General features: G+C 40.1%; 1 protein-coding gene across 7 annotated transcripts in view; it reads left to right on the top strand.

The window, feature by feature from the left end:
• Positions 1-18,395, top strand: part of SEMA4D (semaphorin 4D) — a 101,387-nt gene that overhangs the window by 61,173 nt on the left and 21,819 nt on the right. For all 7 annotated transcript variants that reach the window (XM_069001460.1, XM_069001461.1, XM_069001456.1 and 4 more), the window contains exons 3-13: positions 900-1,292; positions 3,586-3,731; positions 4,939-5,001; positions 7,322-7,420; positions 8,552-8,645; positions 9,579-9,692; positions 10,605-10,756; positions 11,973-12,148; positions 12,271-12,427; positions 13,223-13,445; positions 13,805-13,920. In XM_069001460.1, the coding sequence (XP_068857561.1) occupies positions 1,187-1,292; positions 3,586-3,731; positions 4,939-5,001; positions 7,322-7,420; positions 8,552-8,645; positions 9,579-9,692; positions 10,605-10,756; positions 11,973-12,148; positions 12,271-12,427; positions 13,223-13,445; positions 13,805-13,920 (1,446 nt within the window). In that variant the 5' untranslated portion in view covers positions 900-1,186. The remainder of the gene's footprint in view (positions 1-899; positions 1,293-3,585; positions 3,732-4,938; positions 5,002-7,321; positions 7,421-8,551; positions 8,646-9,578; positions 9,693-10,604; positions 10,757-11,972; positions 12,149-12,270; positions 12,428-13,222; positions 13,446-13,804; positions 13,921-18,395) is intronic.

The raw sequence follows: 18,395 nt of genomic DNA, 5'->3' as shown, positions 1-18,395 counted from the left end.
CCTCGGTGTCTCGGGCAGTGGTGGCACAGTGAAAATCTAGCATCTTGTGTACTCTGCTGCAAAGGACAGTGTGGTTTTTTTCATCACCACCCCAAGTGTACAGCCTTCAAAACCTATTTATGATCTAGTAATTGATGAATACACTCACTGCTTCTGGAGTCTTCACCTAGGAGTGGTTGTAGGAAGACAGAAGCGGTGGAGACTTGTGGAAGATGGTGTAGAAAGCAGTGAACAGTTTTATTTATTAGGACACGCCTTTCTGAGTCTGAGAGTAATAGGTGACTCAGAGACAATGGCTTTCATAGGACTACCTGTGAAACTGCCTACACTACTGTTGAAGTGTTTTCTCCCTTTATTTTTGTATGCAGTGCATTAGCTCTTTGTGTCTGTAGCTGTATTTCTACCCCCTAAACACCTTGAGTGAGTTAGGAGCATTATAGAAAACTTCACTAAAAAAGACACTTCTGTAAGATCCCAACTGTGGGAGGTACAGCAGATTTGTGTAACCATGCTCATTATTAGTGCTGTACTTCTCATGTTCTTTGCTCTCTGATCTTAGTCATAGTGATTTTTGTTATCTTTGTTTATTGCTTGTTAGAGAGATGGGATTTTCTTTGACACACTGTTGAAAGAATAGAGGCAAGTCTTGTGCATTAAACATAACTGACAATTCAAAGTATTTACACTTGGAATTCTAGATTGAAATGATTGCTTTCAATTGTTGCCTCTTTGCCATGTAATGTGTGTCTTTTTAAGATTATGGTTTTCACCAGTTAATACATTTTGTATCTAAATTAAGCTTTACAGACAGCTGTAGAAATAGTGCAAGATCAATGCTATTTTTGGCAGTATTTGGTTTGCTTTCTCTTTTACTTCTTACTTCCCTCCTCTGTCCACAGCATCATTTATTTCTCCAGCGAAACAGAAGAATGCACTCAGTCACACTTCTCAGCAACTCTGCAGCCTGTGGAGTGTGTGGGCAGTCTCTGTATGCAGCATCCTGGAAAATGTGTGTTCTCTTGAAGTGATCTGCTGAAAAGCACGTACTTGTACAGTTGTTCCAGCCTCCCTTGTTGCACTGCTCTAAAGGTCTGAAATGCCTGGTCTCTAATACTCCCTGGGATCTGCGTTTCATCTGCCAAAGAAACGCTACCTGCTGCAGTTACCCAGTGAACCCCGAGGAGCAATGACACTGATGATGGCTCTGTGTGCTTATTATGCAGTTTGGGGTTTCTTGCTAGAAGTGGCAGTAGCATTTGGCCCTGTACCAAGGATCACTTGGGAACACAAAGGTAAGAACAGAAATTTAAGTATTGTAATATGGGACATTGCCACATCCTCAGGGTTTCTGTGGGATTTGAAACTCATTGAGGCTTTAGGTTTTTTGAGCCAATTTGCTGTGAGTTTGATCAGGTGTTGTTGCTGCTTTGCTCATCTTACGAAATGCTTAGGACCAGAATATTCAAAAGTTATTCAGGCACTGGGTTAACTGATTTTGGTTCCTTTAAGCAGCTTTGAAAACAGAACTTTATAAAGGAGGAATTCCAGATTTGGCTTTCTCAGCTGAAGGATATTGCAACTGAAACTTGTTTCAAGAGAAAACCTCAGTGGGTGTATTTTGTTTTAAACAAATTATTTTTGCCTGGAGTCTGAATATGTTAGCAAAATGCACCTCTCCAGTTAATAATCTATTTTGACACCAAGCCATCCTGAGCACTAAATCAATCACCAGGCAAAGGAAAAATCAGCATTTGGCCCTCTACCGACAGCATTTTATGGTGTCTAGATATGAAAGTCTTTCACAGAACAGTGCTTTTCTTGCATTTGAAATTGCAGCACATATTCATAATCTTCCAATAAAATAATCAGGAGTCTGCAAATGCAGTGCAAAGAGAAGTAATAGAAATCAGAGGATCCGTTAACTTTTGGTTTAATAATTTAGCCTGGATCTGTAAAGAACTTTAGAGCAAAGACTGTAGAGTATATTTGCTGCATTTGTGTGTATATGCTTTTTTTTTTCCTGTTTTCTACTCCCACCCCCCCATTCCCCACGTGGTATGGATGCTTTAAATTTTAAGAGATTTTGTCTTTGGGTCCTTCTTTAATATTAGTAAGCAGCAATTGATTACTTATCCAACTCTGCAATAACTGTACAAACCCAAACAAATACATTGGTCATATAATGAAACAATCTTAAATAAGGATATTAAATTCTGAGCAGACATTCTGTAGGAAAAGATAGATGGAGATTAAGAATGTAGTAGGAATAAGCAGATTATGAGATGACTATAGGAAGTGTTTTTCCTGATTATTGGTATAGCAATTAATGAGTTGCTGATACAGCCTTTCAGAAAGGGTGGCCTAGCCAAGAGTTGTAGTTCCTGCTTAGATGCCTTGCTGCTTCTATCTTGTAGTTAAAATTTGGCAAGTTGCTACTTAATGGTATGGTGAGGTACTGCTAACTCACATCCAAATTAGTCAGAATAAATGGAGTTTATTTTCATTCCTGCCATTTCTCTCTTGTCTGTCTGCTAAAGACTGTTGCGTTTAAGTGTTGGAAACCTACTTTGAATAGGAGAGGAAATTTAGTTCATCTGAGTTGTATGAACCACTTTATCCATTTGGGGAAAATTTTCTTGCCAAGTAAAAGATTTCAAAATTCAGGCTTGAGAATCTAGTTTAAAATTAATGTTTCTGGAGTATTAAAGTTTAAAATGTGCAATTACTAGTGATAGGATTGGAAGTAATAGTACATTGTTTTCATCTGTATCATAAAAAGCCATGCTTAATTAATCTTGTACAAAAGCTTTCAGTCATTCTTATATTATAGTTATACACTCAGAAAAAGTACTCTTTTGTATTGGTCAGTTTGTGTCATCTTTCTCCGAGCCATTCTGGTCCATTCTGTATGCTTCCTCATTCCACTGCCTTTTCTCTCGTATCTCCCTCTTTTTCTCATCTTATTTCTATTCATCTTGATTTTTTCCCTCATGTTGTTATTTTGTGTGTATGTTGTGTATTTCATCTCTGGTTTTCACTTCACAATCAGCTGCAAATGATTTGTTTTTTGCTTCTGTGTTTGCTTCTGTGTCTTCTTTCTGTTATGTCAGTGTGCTGAAGCGTTGTCTTAAGGTGTAGAATATTTGTAAGATTTGTTAAGGGTGGTTGCAAGGGATGTGGTGACTGGCCTGATTTTCCACAATAGATTGGTATGTGGAAAGGAAAAGGTGAGGAACAACCTGACAGTGGATGTGGAAAATGGAAGTTTAGAAAAAGTAGGTAGAAAAAAAAAATGAAGGAAGAAGTGAGTTATAGGGATCACCACAAGAGGAGATATTTAAGCATTGGAAGTTGAATGAGAAGGTCGGGACAAGTGATTTTGATGTTGTTGTTGGAAGCTGCTTTTTCTGCTGAATCTAGCTTCTGAGGGGTCCCTTGTCTTCTACAGGGGTTGTCTGAATTAACCTTTGTTGTTTTCAAGTTATCCAACAGCTGTTAGACAACTTAGAAAAAATGACTCATAAGCTTGACCCTAAGTGATTGTGTTTCTTCATGAGGTGCTGTTTTTTTTTTCCATTTCAACAGAGGTCCAGCTAATACATTTTAATGAATCAAAAGTGTCAAACTATTCAACCTTGCTGTTAAGTGAAGACAAAAATGTTCTATATGTAGGAGCCAGGGAAGTGATCTTTGCCTTAAACGCAGTGAATATTGCTGAGAAGCAGCACGAGGTATGCCTTTTAATACATTATCCTCCATGTAAAAATTGTACTCCAAATTTGACTTAATTTCCTTACGTCCGTAAGATTGCATTTTAGGCAAATAGGTAAAAGAGAATATAAAAGAGAAAATAAAAGGGAAATTACTCTGTATGGTCTACTCCAATATTATTTCTGGAAGATTTTACAGAGTAATACAGAGTAAGAAAGGAGAAGCTGGATATAAACAAGTAATTAGAGGTCTCCTTGGGTATTTTGGTTTTGGGGGCAGGCTGCTGGACGAGAGGGACTGTGGGTATCATCTGTAGCAGTAGTTCTTACATGTTTTCGTAGTATCAGGAGTGGGCCATCTTCTATTAATCTGAGTCAATAAGTAATCTGAAAAAGAAACAAAGTTTGGGCTTGCTCGGTTGTAGCTGGCTGCAGATGTGCTGCAAATGAAGGCCCTATGCTTTCCGTCTCATCTTCTATTTGTGTCTAGGTGTGTCTGCACAGCAAGTGGAGGTGCAGACAGGTCTGATCTAGCTTGCTCAGAGAAGTACTTTGAATATTCTGGTGCTGGTTTCTCTAAGTAGATTAGCCCAGGCAGAAGTCTGCTAATGTTGTATTGCTTCCAGGTCCTTCCCAGGCTCCTGCTTTTCATCACATCCGCAACACAGGCTGACATGTACAGGTGCAGCATGAACTCCCACCCAGGGTGCTTTGGAAGATGCTCATATGATTTTTAATCTGAAGACCATGTTAATGGGTGGTGGTGGGCACTTTTACCAGCATATAAAACATAGCTGTAAATTTGTACTCAGTATAGTGTTAATTAGTCCAGTAAATTTTCTTTGATTCCTTTCCCCCAAGTGTTTTTTATTCAAGTGTTAATGAAATAGAGATGTACTTTAAATTGGAAAAAAACACTTAAACCAGTTACAGTTGCATTTGCCTAATGCACATGGTAACGAGCAGTTCATTAGCAATTTGTGGGGAATCGTCATTATGAACCCAGAAGATGGTAGTTTAGTTCTGCTTAAGGCACATGGATTTGAAAGTGTCACATCCCTGGGAAAAAACGGCTTTGAACCTTTCAATCCTACTTGCAAAATGTCTTGCATTTGCTCTAGACAGTCTTAGGATTGCCTTTTTGTGTGTGTTACTGCAAGGTTTTCAGACCTTGCATTGAATTAAAGTGCTTCGAATGTGCTTTTTTGTTGCATGTTTTTTCACTTAGTTACACTGGAAGGTCACAGAAGATAAAAGGACGAAATGTGCAGTCAAGGGCAAATCAGAACAGGTATGTACTTTTATTGAACTTTGAGAAAGATCTTGCACATTTTACTTCAAGAGGGGTGACGTTAAAAGAAGAAAGTCTCCAACTGTTTGAAATTAAAATTTCAAAACAATCACCTAAGTTTTTTTAATTAGGTTGAGCGTTAGAAACTGCGGCATGCTTAGTCTTTTTTTTTAATTCTTAGTTCATTATTTTTGTTGTTGAATATTACTTGAATGTTTGAAAATCTGAACACACCCTGATGTGTGCTTAATGTTAATGGTTTTCCATTAAGACAATAAACCAGTATTGCTTTCACTGAAGTAATTGATAGCAACTGTTGTGTTTTGTTATTGCAGTAATTCCTTCACAGCATTTGATTTTACAGAGTGAATGATTAATTTTTGCTTTAGGGCATAGGAGTTTTTTTATTAGGCCAGTGTATTTTTTTCACTGACTCTGTGTATGTGTGTTGGGTTGCTTGGCGGGTGTGCCCCTTGTGGTGTGACTCAGACAGCTCAGACAGTTCCCCAGCGCCGGAGCAGCCAGGCCTCCTGCCAGCTGGGCAGGGTGCCGTGGTGTTTCTGGGACCCACAGGCTCCTCATGAGTGCCAGGGCACAGGCTGGCCTGCTCATTTGCCTCTCGGTGGAGATGGTTTACTTGAGGTAGTTGACTGTATGTGGATGTACCTTTCCGTTGTGTAACACCACTTCATTTAATGATGCAGTAAAGCAAGGATTTGGTGGGCCTTTAGCACAGGTTTGAAAGTAGAAGTCTGCAAGTCCTGTGAATACAAAAAGCAGATCTGCTCTGCACTTGGAGGGATATAATCCTTGAATATGCAGCCTGTTTGGTACGCACTGTTAAAAAACCCCAAATGCTGCATCCAGGGCTGATGATTGTCCTGCAGTCATGTGGTTCATCGGGGTGGGAGTGGACTGTCTCCCTTTGACTAGCTACTTCTTTTCCTTGACTGACCACTGATGACCATCAGTACATTGTTCGAACATGAGGTGTGACAGATATTTAAGGTTTTCTCCTTGTCTACCTCTTCAGGATGGGATCAGAGAATATTATTTTTGTTTTCCTGTTCAGTTGGGGTTGCTGCTTATAATACTGACATACATCCATGACGAATATGGGATATGAGTTCCTCTTATGTATGAGCATACGTTTAGCAGACTTGCGTGTGAATCCCCACAAGTCCTATCAGAAATTACTGGTGGGGTATATTAGACCCCATAAATATGTACTTTGACTGAGCTCTGAATTTATTTTCTTTAATTTTCTCCTGCTCCCAGTTTAGCAACTCACACTTATTGCCAGTCATGCTTTTTCCTCACTGTACTTCTAACCTCCTAGTAGTCGCATTTATTTTGAGCCATGATATTTTGCACAGTACAATAGTTTCAAAAGGGTCAAGGAATTAAGCCACTACTGCTATTTCTTACACTTAAATAGGCAGTTCTCTCCCCCACCCATCAGCACCATGCTGTATAATGCCAGCAGAAAGCATTCATACAGCTGCTCAGGGGCCTCATCTGGCAGAAAACTGGTTTTACACTCTTCCCTCCTGCAGTGTTCTCCCACACAGTCACAGAAATACCTAGTTTGTCTTGTAAGAAGGAATAGTAAGGTCAGTGCTTAAACTTGCTTTAAGAAGTTCATGGAGTAGCAGTTCAGTGGAGGGATCTGGCAGTGTACCAGCAAGAGTTAAGGGATATTGTTGAAACTGTTTTCCCTTTCTTTAAGTGGATGTTTGGAGTTGTTTTACTTCATTATTATTAAGAATTTTTATTGTATCCTTCATTAAGGGTTTTGCTCAAACTCCTTGTTCTATTTCAGAGCAAAAGATACTAAGGAGCTTCCTTGGATGATATCAAGGACTGGAAAAAAAGAAAAAGGATGGCTATAAGTGACAAAGCTTTGTAGCTAATTTAAGGGTATTAGAGGTTTTGCACTTAAGATACAGCCTTGGCTGTCACTGTTTCATCTAGGTGTACAAGGGATGACAAAGTCTAAAACTCATTTAATGTTCAACTAGTTGTTCCCATGGACTTGGACGTGTGTTCGGAGCTTGTCCTTCCATAAAACAGCTTGGGGTGGACCCTGCTGGGCATGTTATCCTGCTAGGACACTGAGGTAGCTGGAACACTACTGGCTGTACGAAGCCAGCTGCTTCTGGAGCTGTAGGGACATGGCGTCCCAGTGTCACCCATGTGTCACCTGGGCTTGCTGGTATGATGTGGCATAAGAAGTGGCAATGGACAACATTGTTTGTTTATGTTGGAATGTAGAAGCTATGGTTTATCAGACTAGTCCTTTCCTCATCCTCTATTACAGACAGAGTGTCGTAATTATGTGCGCGTCTTACAACAGCTGAATGATACTTTTCTCTACGTGTGTGGGACTAATGCATTTCAGCCAACATGTGATTACCTGGTAAGAAATGTACATGTGTTTTGACCCAGCAACAGCTGTAACTTAAAAGCAACTCAGATAAAAAAATGAGTTAGTCTCCATTTCCAAAATTGTTGCATCTTCGCTGCTGGATGTATGGTTAGGAGCATTTATTTCACTGTCCCATCATAGTGGGAGAGTATGGCAATAAACCGTGCAGCTCCTTTTTCAGAGCACTTAATGAGTTACTGATTCATCTTGTCTCACTGCAGATTTACTTTTTCTTAGCTTTTATACTTTACGCATTGTGCATTAGCATGAAACCAGTTACTGAAACGAAAATTACATTGTTTGCAACTTCCCATTACCAAAACTCCCTGAAATTTCTCCTATTCCTGTCTCTGCTTGTCTCTGCTCCTGGCTGTGCCTAAGATCTGTAGTGCTGAATCCTTCAAACTGAAGTCTTGGCACAAAATTAAAACTCCCTTTTCTCTCTGCTGACTCTTGTATCATTTTCCTTACTGCAGCTCTTAGTAATTCGAAAATTGAGAAATCCTGTAATTCTTTGTGTCTTTAGCTTCTAGTACCTTCATTACATAGTATAACTGATTAATTCCCCAGGACTGTGTCTACATTTTAGCTTTCTGATCCTCATTCTCTTGATTTGTAAGGGTTTTTTAAAGTAGCAGCCAAAGTACTCTGTTGCTTTTTAAAGCGTAGTTGGATTACACCCTATCTCACAATTTAACATCATCTCAGAAAGTTGCTTAATCCATCTCAGAAAGCCTTTTTGATTTCTAAGACTCTCTGTTTTTTCAGGCTAATTGAATACTTAAAAGTTCTTTCTGTCTATCAGTTAACTTCTCTGCCTTTCCTGCTGTCTAGCTTTTTTGGGTACTCTTTCTTGAGGTCTGTCTGGATTTAACTTTTCATCTTTTGCTCTTTTCTGCTTCCACCCTCACAAAATTACAGGAACACATTTCCTCTCTGTCTTTGGGACTTGATAAGATTTTCTGAAAACACATGAGCCTTCTATAATTTCACACAAAATGCCTTTGATGCTGGAAGTTGATGATACAGCCCATTATTTAGTGTCTAGTTTTTCGTTAACTTTGTACAAGTTGAGTGGCTGAAAGAAAAAAGTGCTAACAGTTATTTTGTGATTTTCAACAGAATTTAATTTCATTTGAACTTGGAGGTAAAAATGAAGATGGTAAGGGCAGATGTCCATTTGATCCTGCTCATAGCTACACATCTGTTATGGTTGGTAAGTTCAGACTTTGCATCCTGATTCTTATGTTTAAAAATGTTCTATCTTTTCCACTGTCACTCTACAGTCTATCATTATCAAAACAGTAGCTTGCATCCCTATTTTTTTGTCTTTATTGTGTATCTGTATAGACATTAAAATACTTACATAGTCACCCTAAGCATGTCCTTTAAAAGGAGAACTTCAAACTCATGGTTGTTTTGGAAGCAACTTCTAAAATACCAGTCTTCAAACGTTATTTCCAGATGTTAAACATACTTGGTCCAGATAGTCTAAATGTATTTAGACTGCCCTTGTAGTATCCATTACTGTAATTTCAGTAAATATAGCAAGTAGTATTGTTAGCTGTCCTGAAGGCATGCAGCAGAATAGGGAAGCGAGATACTTATTGCAAGTGTACTTGCAATAGACAACCACTGAATCTTAATTTGGGGAAGCCAGAATTTGTGGCTTTACCTGCGTGTCTCAAGATCAGAAGAGAGAAGCTCAATATAGCATGAAACAGGAAATGAGAACAAAAGAACATGCTCCCTGCATTGTGCCTAAATTCGTAGAAGTTGAATTTGAGTAATGGTGGCATAGAAAGAGAGGAAAATAATTCCAGACTTCTGATGCATTTAAGTAAATTTGCATGTTTTAACTTAAACTGTAGGTTTTCATGTTAAGTGTTAAGGTACCAACAACATTGACTTTTGTCAGTTCTCGTGTTAGAGCAATTGTAATAATAAACCCAAGTGTGGAAAAGTGTTAGGCTTGAGAATGATCGGAAGAAATGTAAACATTAGAGACATGTCTAGGGCAATTCAGAGGAAATCCGTGTTTACCTTTTCTTGTGGGAAGTTAAAACGTATATATAGACTTACAAAATATTTATGTACCCTTTACGGTATCCAGTCCATAAGTTCTAACATATTTGGTTTTGTGTTGAAGATGAGGAGCTTTATTCTGGGACTTCTTACAATTTCTTGGGAAGTGAACCTATTATTTCACGGCACTCTCATCAGAGCCCTCTGAGAACAGAGTATGCAATTCCTTGGCTTAATGGTAAGTGGGCACGAGAACTGGCTCAAACAAGTTACTTTTCCTTTTTCAACATCACACGTACAGGGTTTAAGTGTCTGACCTGGGTAAGGAGTAATTGTCTGGTATCTCAAAGAGATGGATTTTGTTATACTGGCATACACTATGAGTGTGTGCCCACATGCATGCCATCAAGAGACTTTATTTTGAAATTTCAGGATTTCTATCAGCATTGGTCATGAAAACAGCTTCCGAATATACATGCTTCAACTTGACATTAACAGTTTATCTCTTATCTGCTTGTTCATCTGTGCAATAATGCAGCTTAGTTATGATACGGTAAGGAATGGAATGGTTTTGGTCTTGAATTGGTTCTCAAATAGAGATGATCATGGTTCTTGATGCTTTTTAAGTACCTCAATTTCAAAATTCACTGAGTTTTGTGAATGCTCAGAGGTTTGAGACTTTGTACCAAAAGGGACCAAAATCATGATCACTGTCCAAAAAGCACAGGATTCTGAGTTTTGTAATACATATTCAGTGTCATTCAGTGCTTCAGCTAATAGCTGAAATAGAGGAGAAGCAGGCCAAGGGAGGGTTGCCTCTCCAGTCCCATTAGAAAACCACATTTGAGTGTGGACTGAAGAGTGCTGAAGTAATGAGCTGTCAGATCATAGAGATCTCTCAGGTATCTTAGTGCTTTCACATAGGTTTTATGGGGTTTGGGGTTTTTTTTCTGTTTCTGGTTGGTTTTTGGTCGTTTGGTATTTTTTTAGAAATCCTATTTGTTATGAACAGCAAACTCTGTAAGCAGGTCAGTGAGTGGAGAGGAGGGAAATGCAGTGTGGGGTTTGGGTGAGAGCTTCTGAGGGTCTTTGAGGGGATCAAGTTAATAGTCACATATGTAATAGAAAATTCTTCTGTTTGTATCTGTAGAGCCCAACTTTGTTTTTGCTGATGTGATAAGAGCAGATCCAAACAGCACAGATGGAGAAGACGACAAGATATACTTCTTTTTCACTGAGGTGTCTGTGGAGTATGAATTTGTTGGAAAATTGATGATTCCAAGAATAGCTAGAGTATGCAAGGTGGGAGATAAAGTAAACTGAACTATCTCTTAGAATCTTGTGTGTGTGTGTTAAAAAGCATTCATTATTGTGGACTTACTGCCAGGTAAATTGAGATGTTTGAGTTCAGGGCATCTTAATCAATGAGCAGTTCCAATCAGTTAATCAGAACTAAAAAAGCCTAATGGCTGCTTTGTAAATAAATACTTGATCTAATTTTGCACAGTTGTGAGATTTCAGTACATCTGAAGGTTCTGCTCTTCTCTGGGAGAAAACAAAACAACCGTGACAAAACCCAGCAACAGAAAAAGTGTTGCCCCAGTTTTCATTGTAATTTTTTTTAAACAACAACTACAGCTCCCTGTGAAGAAGTGATTTTGGTTGGAGCTGAGCAGATAGGATATGTGTCAAGTGACTTTGAAGTAGCTGTGTGCAAGCAAAACTGTAGCTGTGTCCACAGCAAAATATTTCTTGACTGTGGTGTAGCAGATGGTACTTCTGTGAAGCTGCTACAGCTGCCAGAGCCTGAGGGGAAATGGTCACCAGCAGCCTGATTCTGTCACACTTGCTGTGCTTAAACCTCAGTGTGTTAAGCTGATTCAAGTACATCCTCAAAAGTGCTGGTTAAAAGTCTTGCTGATGAAAGTTTTTTTCAGTAGAAAATGTTTATTTAACAAAAAGGTTTTCAGTGGAATGTATCAATTTCCTTTTTTTTTCCAACAGGAAATTTATCTGGCTGTTTCATTTTTATGAGGTTTTATTTTGACTTTACTGTTTTGTATTTAAACAGGGAAGTCAAAACATCAATAACAAGTTAGTGCCCTTGAGACTTCCATTAAACAAGGAGCTGGAGGCAGGTTTAGATGGGGCTTATTGTTGTGGCACTCTGCCCACTGACAGCTTGTGCACACTTTAGAAGGGGAGTGTTGTGGAATATGAGAGCTTCATTTATTATATTATTATATATTTCAGACTGTTGTTTGAAATAGAAATCAGTGGCAGATAGCAAATCTGTAAGCATCTATACTTAACTGTTATAATAAATCTTGCAGATTTCCTTTAATACATTGCATACACCATTGAATAATGAATGGAAATATTAAATGGAAATTTGCCCTTTTATAAGAGAAGTGTCAGAGCTACATCTCAAATATCAAATATAGCAATGGTTTTTAAATGCAAAAATGCTGCTAGTTCTCCTCACAAACACTTTTTTTTTTTTTTTAAATATCATAAGAGGGACCAAGGAGGATTAAGGACCTTGCAGAAAAAATGGACTTCCTTTCTCAAGGCCAGACTGATTTGTACCATCCCTGATAAGAATTTAATTTTCAATGTTATCAATGATGTTTTTATTCTCAAATCTCCAACTTTGAAGGAACCAGTAATATATGGAGTCTTCACCCCGCAACTGTAAGTGTGGTATAGCCTTTTCCTGGATAAATTCCTTTAATCTCAATTGGTTACTACAAGAAAATAGTAATTACTCCTATGTTTTGTTGGGGTTTTTTCCTAATTTCTTCCTAAACTTACAGGAATAATGTGGGGTTGTCAGCAGTGTGTGCGTACAATCTGTCTACTGTAGAAGACGTTTTCTCAAAAGGAAAATACATGCAGAGTGCTACAGTAGAACAGTCTCACACAAAGTGGGTACGATACAATGGGGAAATTCCTAATCCTCGACCTGGTGCGGTAAGTTTCTGTAATCTTGGATCTGATGACTTTTTTAATGCTCAGTAGTGAACAGACTAGGCATTAGTTACTCGCAGTTAGTAACCTACTAATGATTCATTTGTTTGCTCTCACCTGGTTACTTCTTGGAAAAACTTTGTAGAAAAACACTCAAGTGTTCTGAACTTTTTATCTGGGAATCAAAGTCTTCGGGTTTTGAGTTTTTGAAATTTAGAGTTAAGTTATTTGCTGGTTTTGTATTTCATTATTTCATTAATAATCTTCTCATTGGGAAACAGAACTCAGTTTACACTGGCAACATCATATACTTTTTAGTTCAGATGAAAACAAATACAGCAGCTGTTGCATTGTCATGGTAGAATCAGCATGTTTATCCAATGTAGTGCACTGCTTTCCAAACTCAAACTTTCCTAGTGCTGGGTCTCCTTCCAACTTTTCTTATTTCCTTACGTTCCTTACAATCGTATTGTTGCTAGTGCTTAAAGAAGTGATGGTTAAAAGTACTGAAAATGCACGAGAGCACAGAAGGAATATTTTCCTAGAATATGTTTTGGACCAAAACAAAAATGTAGTCCAAAACTCAGGGATTAGTACATCCCTGAAGCCAAAGTGCAGTGACAACTGAGAACCTTTCTTGCTACAATGAGAATAGTGTACTGGTGTGGTTACTGGCCAAAATAATGTGGAGAAGAAAATGCATACAGCTGCTGTTAATTGTCTTTATTTTGTATAAGTAAATGATACAATTTGGTTGTCTTTTTTCCTTTTTCACCCCCTCCTTGTCCCCCCTTCTAGTGTATAAACAATGAAGCCAGAGCATCAAACTACATGAGTTCTCTGAATTTACCAGACAAAACATTGCAGTTTGTTAAAGATCATCCTCTGATGGATGACTCAGTGACCCCAATGGGAGACAGACCTCGGCTAGTAAAGCGAGATGTGAAGTACACACAGATTGTAGTTGACAGAGTCAGAGTACTCAATGGCACCATCTATGATGTTATGTTCATTGGTACAGGTGAGTTCTACAAAACACCTGTTTCTGGTGTTTCCACACCAGCTGATGTAAAAAGTAAGATGCCGCAGTAAGTGGACAATCTTGGGTGCTTTAAAAAAGTATCACGGGAAAAGAACTGCAAAGCTTCAATGAGTTCAGCAAAACCACACAATATAATCCCCAACTGGTCATTTTGTGTACCAAAATGTTATTTCTTGCTCAGAGGTCCTGATGATGGCAAGTTTAATGGTTGCCTTTGACACAGAGTCAAAGCTGAACAGCAAGCAAATTATTGAGACAACTTGTAGCAATTGTGCAGGCTTTTTTCCTGCCTTTTTATTTCAAGCATCTTACTTAAACATATTTCTCTGTTGTTTCAGATCGAGGAGCCCTGCACAAAGCTATCAGCTATGAAAATGGAATGCATATTATTGAAGAAACACAGCTTTTTCCAAATTTTGAACCAGTCCAAACTCTCTTGCTTTCATCCAAAACAGTAAGTGGTATAAGCATCACAACATTCATCTCATTTTGTTCTTTCACAAAACTTTTTTTATACCACTTTTGCAGCCCTGTGACAAGAAACAATCACTGTGCATAGAGCCAAAGGCTGCATTTGTAACTCACCATGCTGCAGCAATCACGTATTGCCTGCTGTGTTTCAGTATGTTTGGTAGGTGGCAAGCTTCTGAAGCTATGTGGACATGGGGAAGGGCTGGGGGAGCACAGGTGTGCAGGTCTTTGCTTGGTTTGCACGTGCAAAAGCTGGAAACTGTAAAGTGATTTAAGATACCAGTTTTCAGTAATGGAGTAATGTAAAAGACCTGACCCCTTGTGGCCACTGTAGATTTGTGAGGAAGAATCCCTGGGGTAAAGGTTAGAGGAGTGGTGTGTGGTTTTGAGGAAATAGACCTAAGAAGAGAGAAAGTCTTCTAGCACAAAGACTCATAATTGTGTAGCTAATTGATTTCTGCTGTCCCAAATCTCACAGGCTCCTGCATGCTGGATGAGTTGTGAGAGCAGTCACGTTGGTGCAGCTGTGGGTGAGGACCTCTGGTGAGGTCCTGTCTGCCCAGTGGGGCACCAGCTGCAGCTGAGTGGCACAAGACCTGCTGCAGGCTCCAAACCTGGCAGCTGTCCTGCAGCATTCATCAGTTGCTTGGTTTAATCCTGGAGGGGTTTTGTGACAGTAGGAGGATAATCACTGTGTGTAGTTTGTTCATGAGTTAGGTTTCTGGCCCTAGTTACTCAGACCTTCAGATCCGTGAATGTATCTGTCTATGCCTAAAGTCACTTGTAGCATCAGTGAGATTTTCTGGGTTTCATAAGGAATGAATGCCTCTTTTGAAGCATCTAGGAGTAATACCAGCCTTTAGTAGCTACATAGTGATCCATAAGTGCTCTGCAGCTTAGGGATTTAGGAATACTTTGAAACAGCTTTTATTTTTGTGTGATATTTAATAAAATGTTGCATGTCAGCATGATCAGCTCAGTGGAACAAAGCTTTATGCCATAATTTTTACAAGCTCATCCTTCAAACTTACTTATCCCTTCATGCTTATAATAGAAAGAAATGACAGAGTATGTTTTTGCTAGACAAATGAAAATCAGGATTAAAAACATCTGTGCTTAGTTTTCTGTAAACATGCTTGTATTATTTTTGTATGATGCATCACACTAGTCACACTTATGTATGTGTAGATATACATTATGCTTGTATGTATATATATATATACGTACACACACACAAAAGTATTTGCTTAATGTGCAAAGAAAGTTTCAAATTACTTGCTTTGAGAGGAAGTTTCAGAATTTTCCCTGTCATAAAAGATAGTGGTAGATAGCTCTTCTAATAAATATGCTAATACACATTTTTCTAATTGGGGGATCATTCCTACACTTCCTCAATTATGATTTGCCCATTTCAGGGGAGTGCAAAGAAAGAAATGGGCATTAAGCCTGATACCAAAGACACATCATGTAGCAGTTTCAGCACACACTTGGTAGTGAAGACTAGTGTAGAAATACTGGTAGTGTAGAAAAACTGAATTTATTCGCTCTGGGTCCAGGTGCCGTATGCTCAGTTCCTCAAGGATATCTAGAAAGGGGGAAGTAGAAGGCATAGCATAGAGACTGCCTAGGGAATGCACTGTCTTTTCACAGAGAAACTTCTCTCAGAGCTTGGAATTGAAATAAAACACTGCTTCCTGCATTGTCACAGTGGAGAGTAACAGTTTGTATCTTCTGCAAGGGAAAAATCTCCGTGTTGCAAGTATAATTGTTGACGCATAAAACTAAACCCTGAAGTAATGCTGTCCAGTACCTTCCTGTTAAACCAGAGGTCCTTTTCAGTGATGAGAAGTGGGAGGTCAGGTGCCAGAGCCATGGTAACTGTATAGTCACAGTACCATCCAAGCAGGGATTCCTGCTGCTTCCTAGCCTGAAAACACAAGTTTCTGCCTCCAGTCAGTGGCTACCGAAGTCCATCACTGAGCTGTGGTATATCTCATGACATACCCACAGCAGTGGATTTACCACAGAAGGGTGATCATTACCCTGATGGTGGGCTTTAGACCTCTCTGGAGTCAGAGTCCTTTCTGAGTGTATTTTTTGCTAGTCTCTAGGTTCTTCCCATAGTGTGTGGAGGGTGGTGGGACAGAGTCAGATGAGCTTACAGTAGATTATCTTAACTCCTACTTGACTGGAAGGTGTATCTGGATTTTTTTTAAATGGTTTTCTCAGCTTGCTGCGTGTTCCTTGAACTCTTGAGTGCATGAGCTGGGAAACAGGCCAAGACACTACAATCCATGCGCAGTGTTGCACTGTTGCAGCGCTACCCAGCAGGGCACTAGAGAGATGAGCAGTGCTTAGGGCACTGTGGAAATCTTGGAGCAGAATGGGAAACTTTTCCTAGGAAGTTGGATGTCTCCAACACTGTAGACTTCCTTCTGTGAGCACTGCATCACAGTCCAGCACTAATCTATGTCAAATATCAGGATGGAAGACTGCATTTGAGCATTCATTTGACTGTCTTTCAAGCTGTATCTTCCAGCAGTACCAGCAGTTTCTTTTTTGATCCTGTTTTATTTTGCATTTTCTAGTGTCAAGAGTTTCCTTGAAGGTTCTTTGCACACTTTATATTCAAGAAGGATTCAAACTAATTTGTGCTTGGTCTTGCAGTTTCCTCTAGAGACTTCCTCATGATCATTGCATTAAAGAGACTGACCTCTTCCGAGTTCTCATGGAAGAATCTCTTTACTTCCTTAGTTGAAAGAGCAGAGCATCAGTGAGCCCCAAAACCTAAATTCAGCCCTAAGATGCTCTGTCAGTTCTTTTCTTCAGGGTGTTTACGATGTCAAGACCAAATGTCTGCACCTGAAAGTGAGATTTTTGAAGAATCTTCCTCTACTTTGAATCCTTCCTTGGATGTCTGCTCATCATTTTGTGACCATACTCATCCTGCTGGAGTCAAGCAGTCTCACTGCAGACATGACCTCGAGTACATTGCTGTGTACTGCAATTGGTATGGCTGCAGTACAAGAAAAGCCATTCTGTGTTTGGATCCAGCTTGTTTGCCTGACAGCTGCAGTAGGGTGCTGATAAACATGCTCGGTGTTCTGCTCAGGGTGAAGCCAGCTCACTGCTGAGGTGGGGTGTGCCATTCATCTTCCTATGCAGAGCCTCTGAAAAGGAGTAGTGGGTCAGTCGTAGTGGTTTGGGACTGTAGCACAGGTCCCTTTCTTGAGGCTTTGCTTGATAATATGGAAAGTTAGAGTCTACTTTTAGCCATTGTTTTCCCTGAGCTCTAAAGCAGATGAGTGAAATACAGCAGCTGCCTGCCTTTTATAATAAGGATGAGTGTGGTCTTTTCCTGCGGTGCTTAGAGTCAGACTCTGAGTCAAACTCAGGGGATTTGGGATCCCCAGCAGCAATGGTTCAGCAGCCATTCTGATTATATTCCCCTTCTCCTAGGTGTCTTGCCAGTGCTGTTTCCTTTGAATACTACCAGTGTTCTTCCATAAGAAGCATTTGGCTCTCATAAGGGGGATGCCGATCTGTGGCTGCAGAGGCTGGCTGGCTGGAAAGCTGAAAGCAGTAGGGCTGCTTTGGGTTCACAGGAGCAGGTCCTGCACAGAGCAAGCCTTGCCTGCTCAGTCTTGCATGTGCCATCTGCAGCCTTGTAATCAGCACAGGCTTGCCTAGCCTCATAGAAGGATTATTGCATTCATATTTCTGGAAAAACTGTGTGATAAAGTGCGAACAAACCTCTCTCTTGCCCTCATTAAGAGCCGGTCCCAGAGAGAAGGGGGCCATGGCTCCCTCACAAATATCTGGTTCACACCTGGGTCCTGGGTCAACGATCCCAGATACCTTGCCTCACCACTATCCAGTTGCACACTTGTGCCCATAAGGTCCCAAACCCGAAGCAGCCAGGTGGTATAAGGCTCACGCCCCCTTCGCACAATGTCGTCTCGCATACCACGGAGACTGTCGTACGACAGGGACTCAATGATGATTTCTGGCTCTGGCTCACCTGCTGGTTGTGAGGGCCCTGGTTCCCCATCATCATTAACTGGTCGTACTGATTTGGTCTTACACTTCCTCCTTTGCACAGGGGCGACTGCTGCTGGCTGTACTTGTCCTTGGGGTTCAGCTGGAGCCTGGATGGTTGTAATATCTGTGGGTTCCACTGCTGCACCATCAGACTCTCCCTCTTTGGGGCAGGGAGAGGGTTTCCCACCAGCTGGGGAGGTGTATTCCCTCTGCACATCTCACACGTCTCCTTCATTAGTGCCCCTACTAAGTCTGGGTGGTTCATTTCTGAGGTGGGCTGTGGGGCAGGATCCCTAGTCTCTGGAGCCATGTCAGGTTCTGGGGCAGCACCCCTAGACTCTGGGGTGGTTGTCTGGGTAGTTATCCAAGTTAATCCCACCTTATCTCTGAGTGCTAAATAGAGTAGGCCTATCAGCA

The sequence above is a fragment of the Aphelocoma coerulescens genome, assembly GCF_041296385.1.
Source record: "Aphelocoma coerulescens isolate FSJ_1873_10779 chromosome Z unlocalized genomic scaffold, UR_Acoe_1.0 ChrZ, whole genome shotgun sequence".
NCBI classification, from domain to species: Eukaryota; Metazoa; Chordata; class Aves; order Passeriformes; family Corvidae; genus Aphelocoma; species Aphelocoma coerulescens.
The sequence above is the reverse complement of the archived record's forward strand: the minus strand, read 5'-3'. Positions and strand labels throughout refer to the sequence as shown.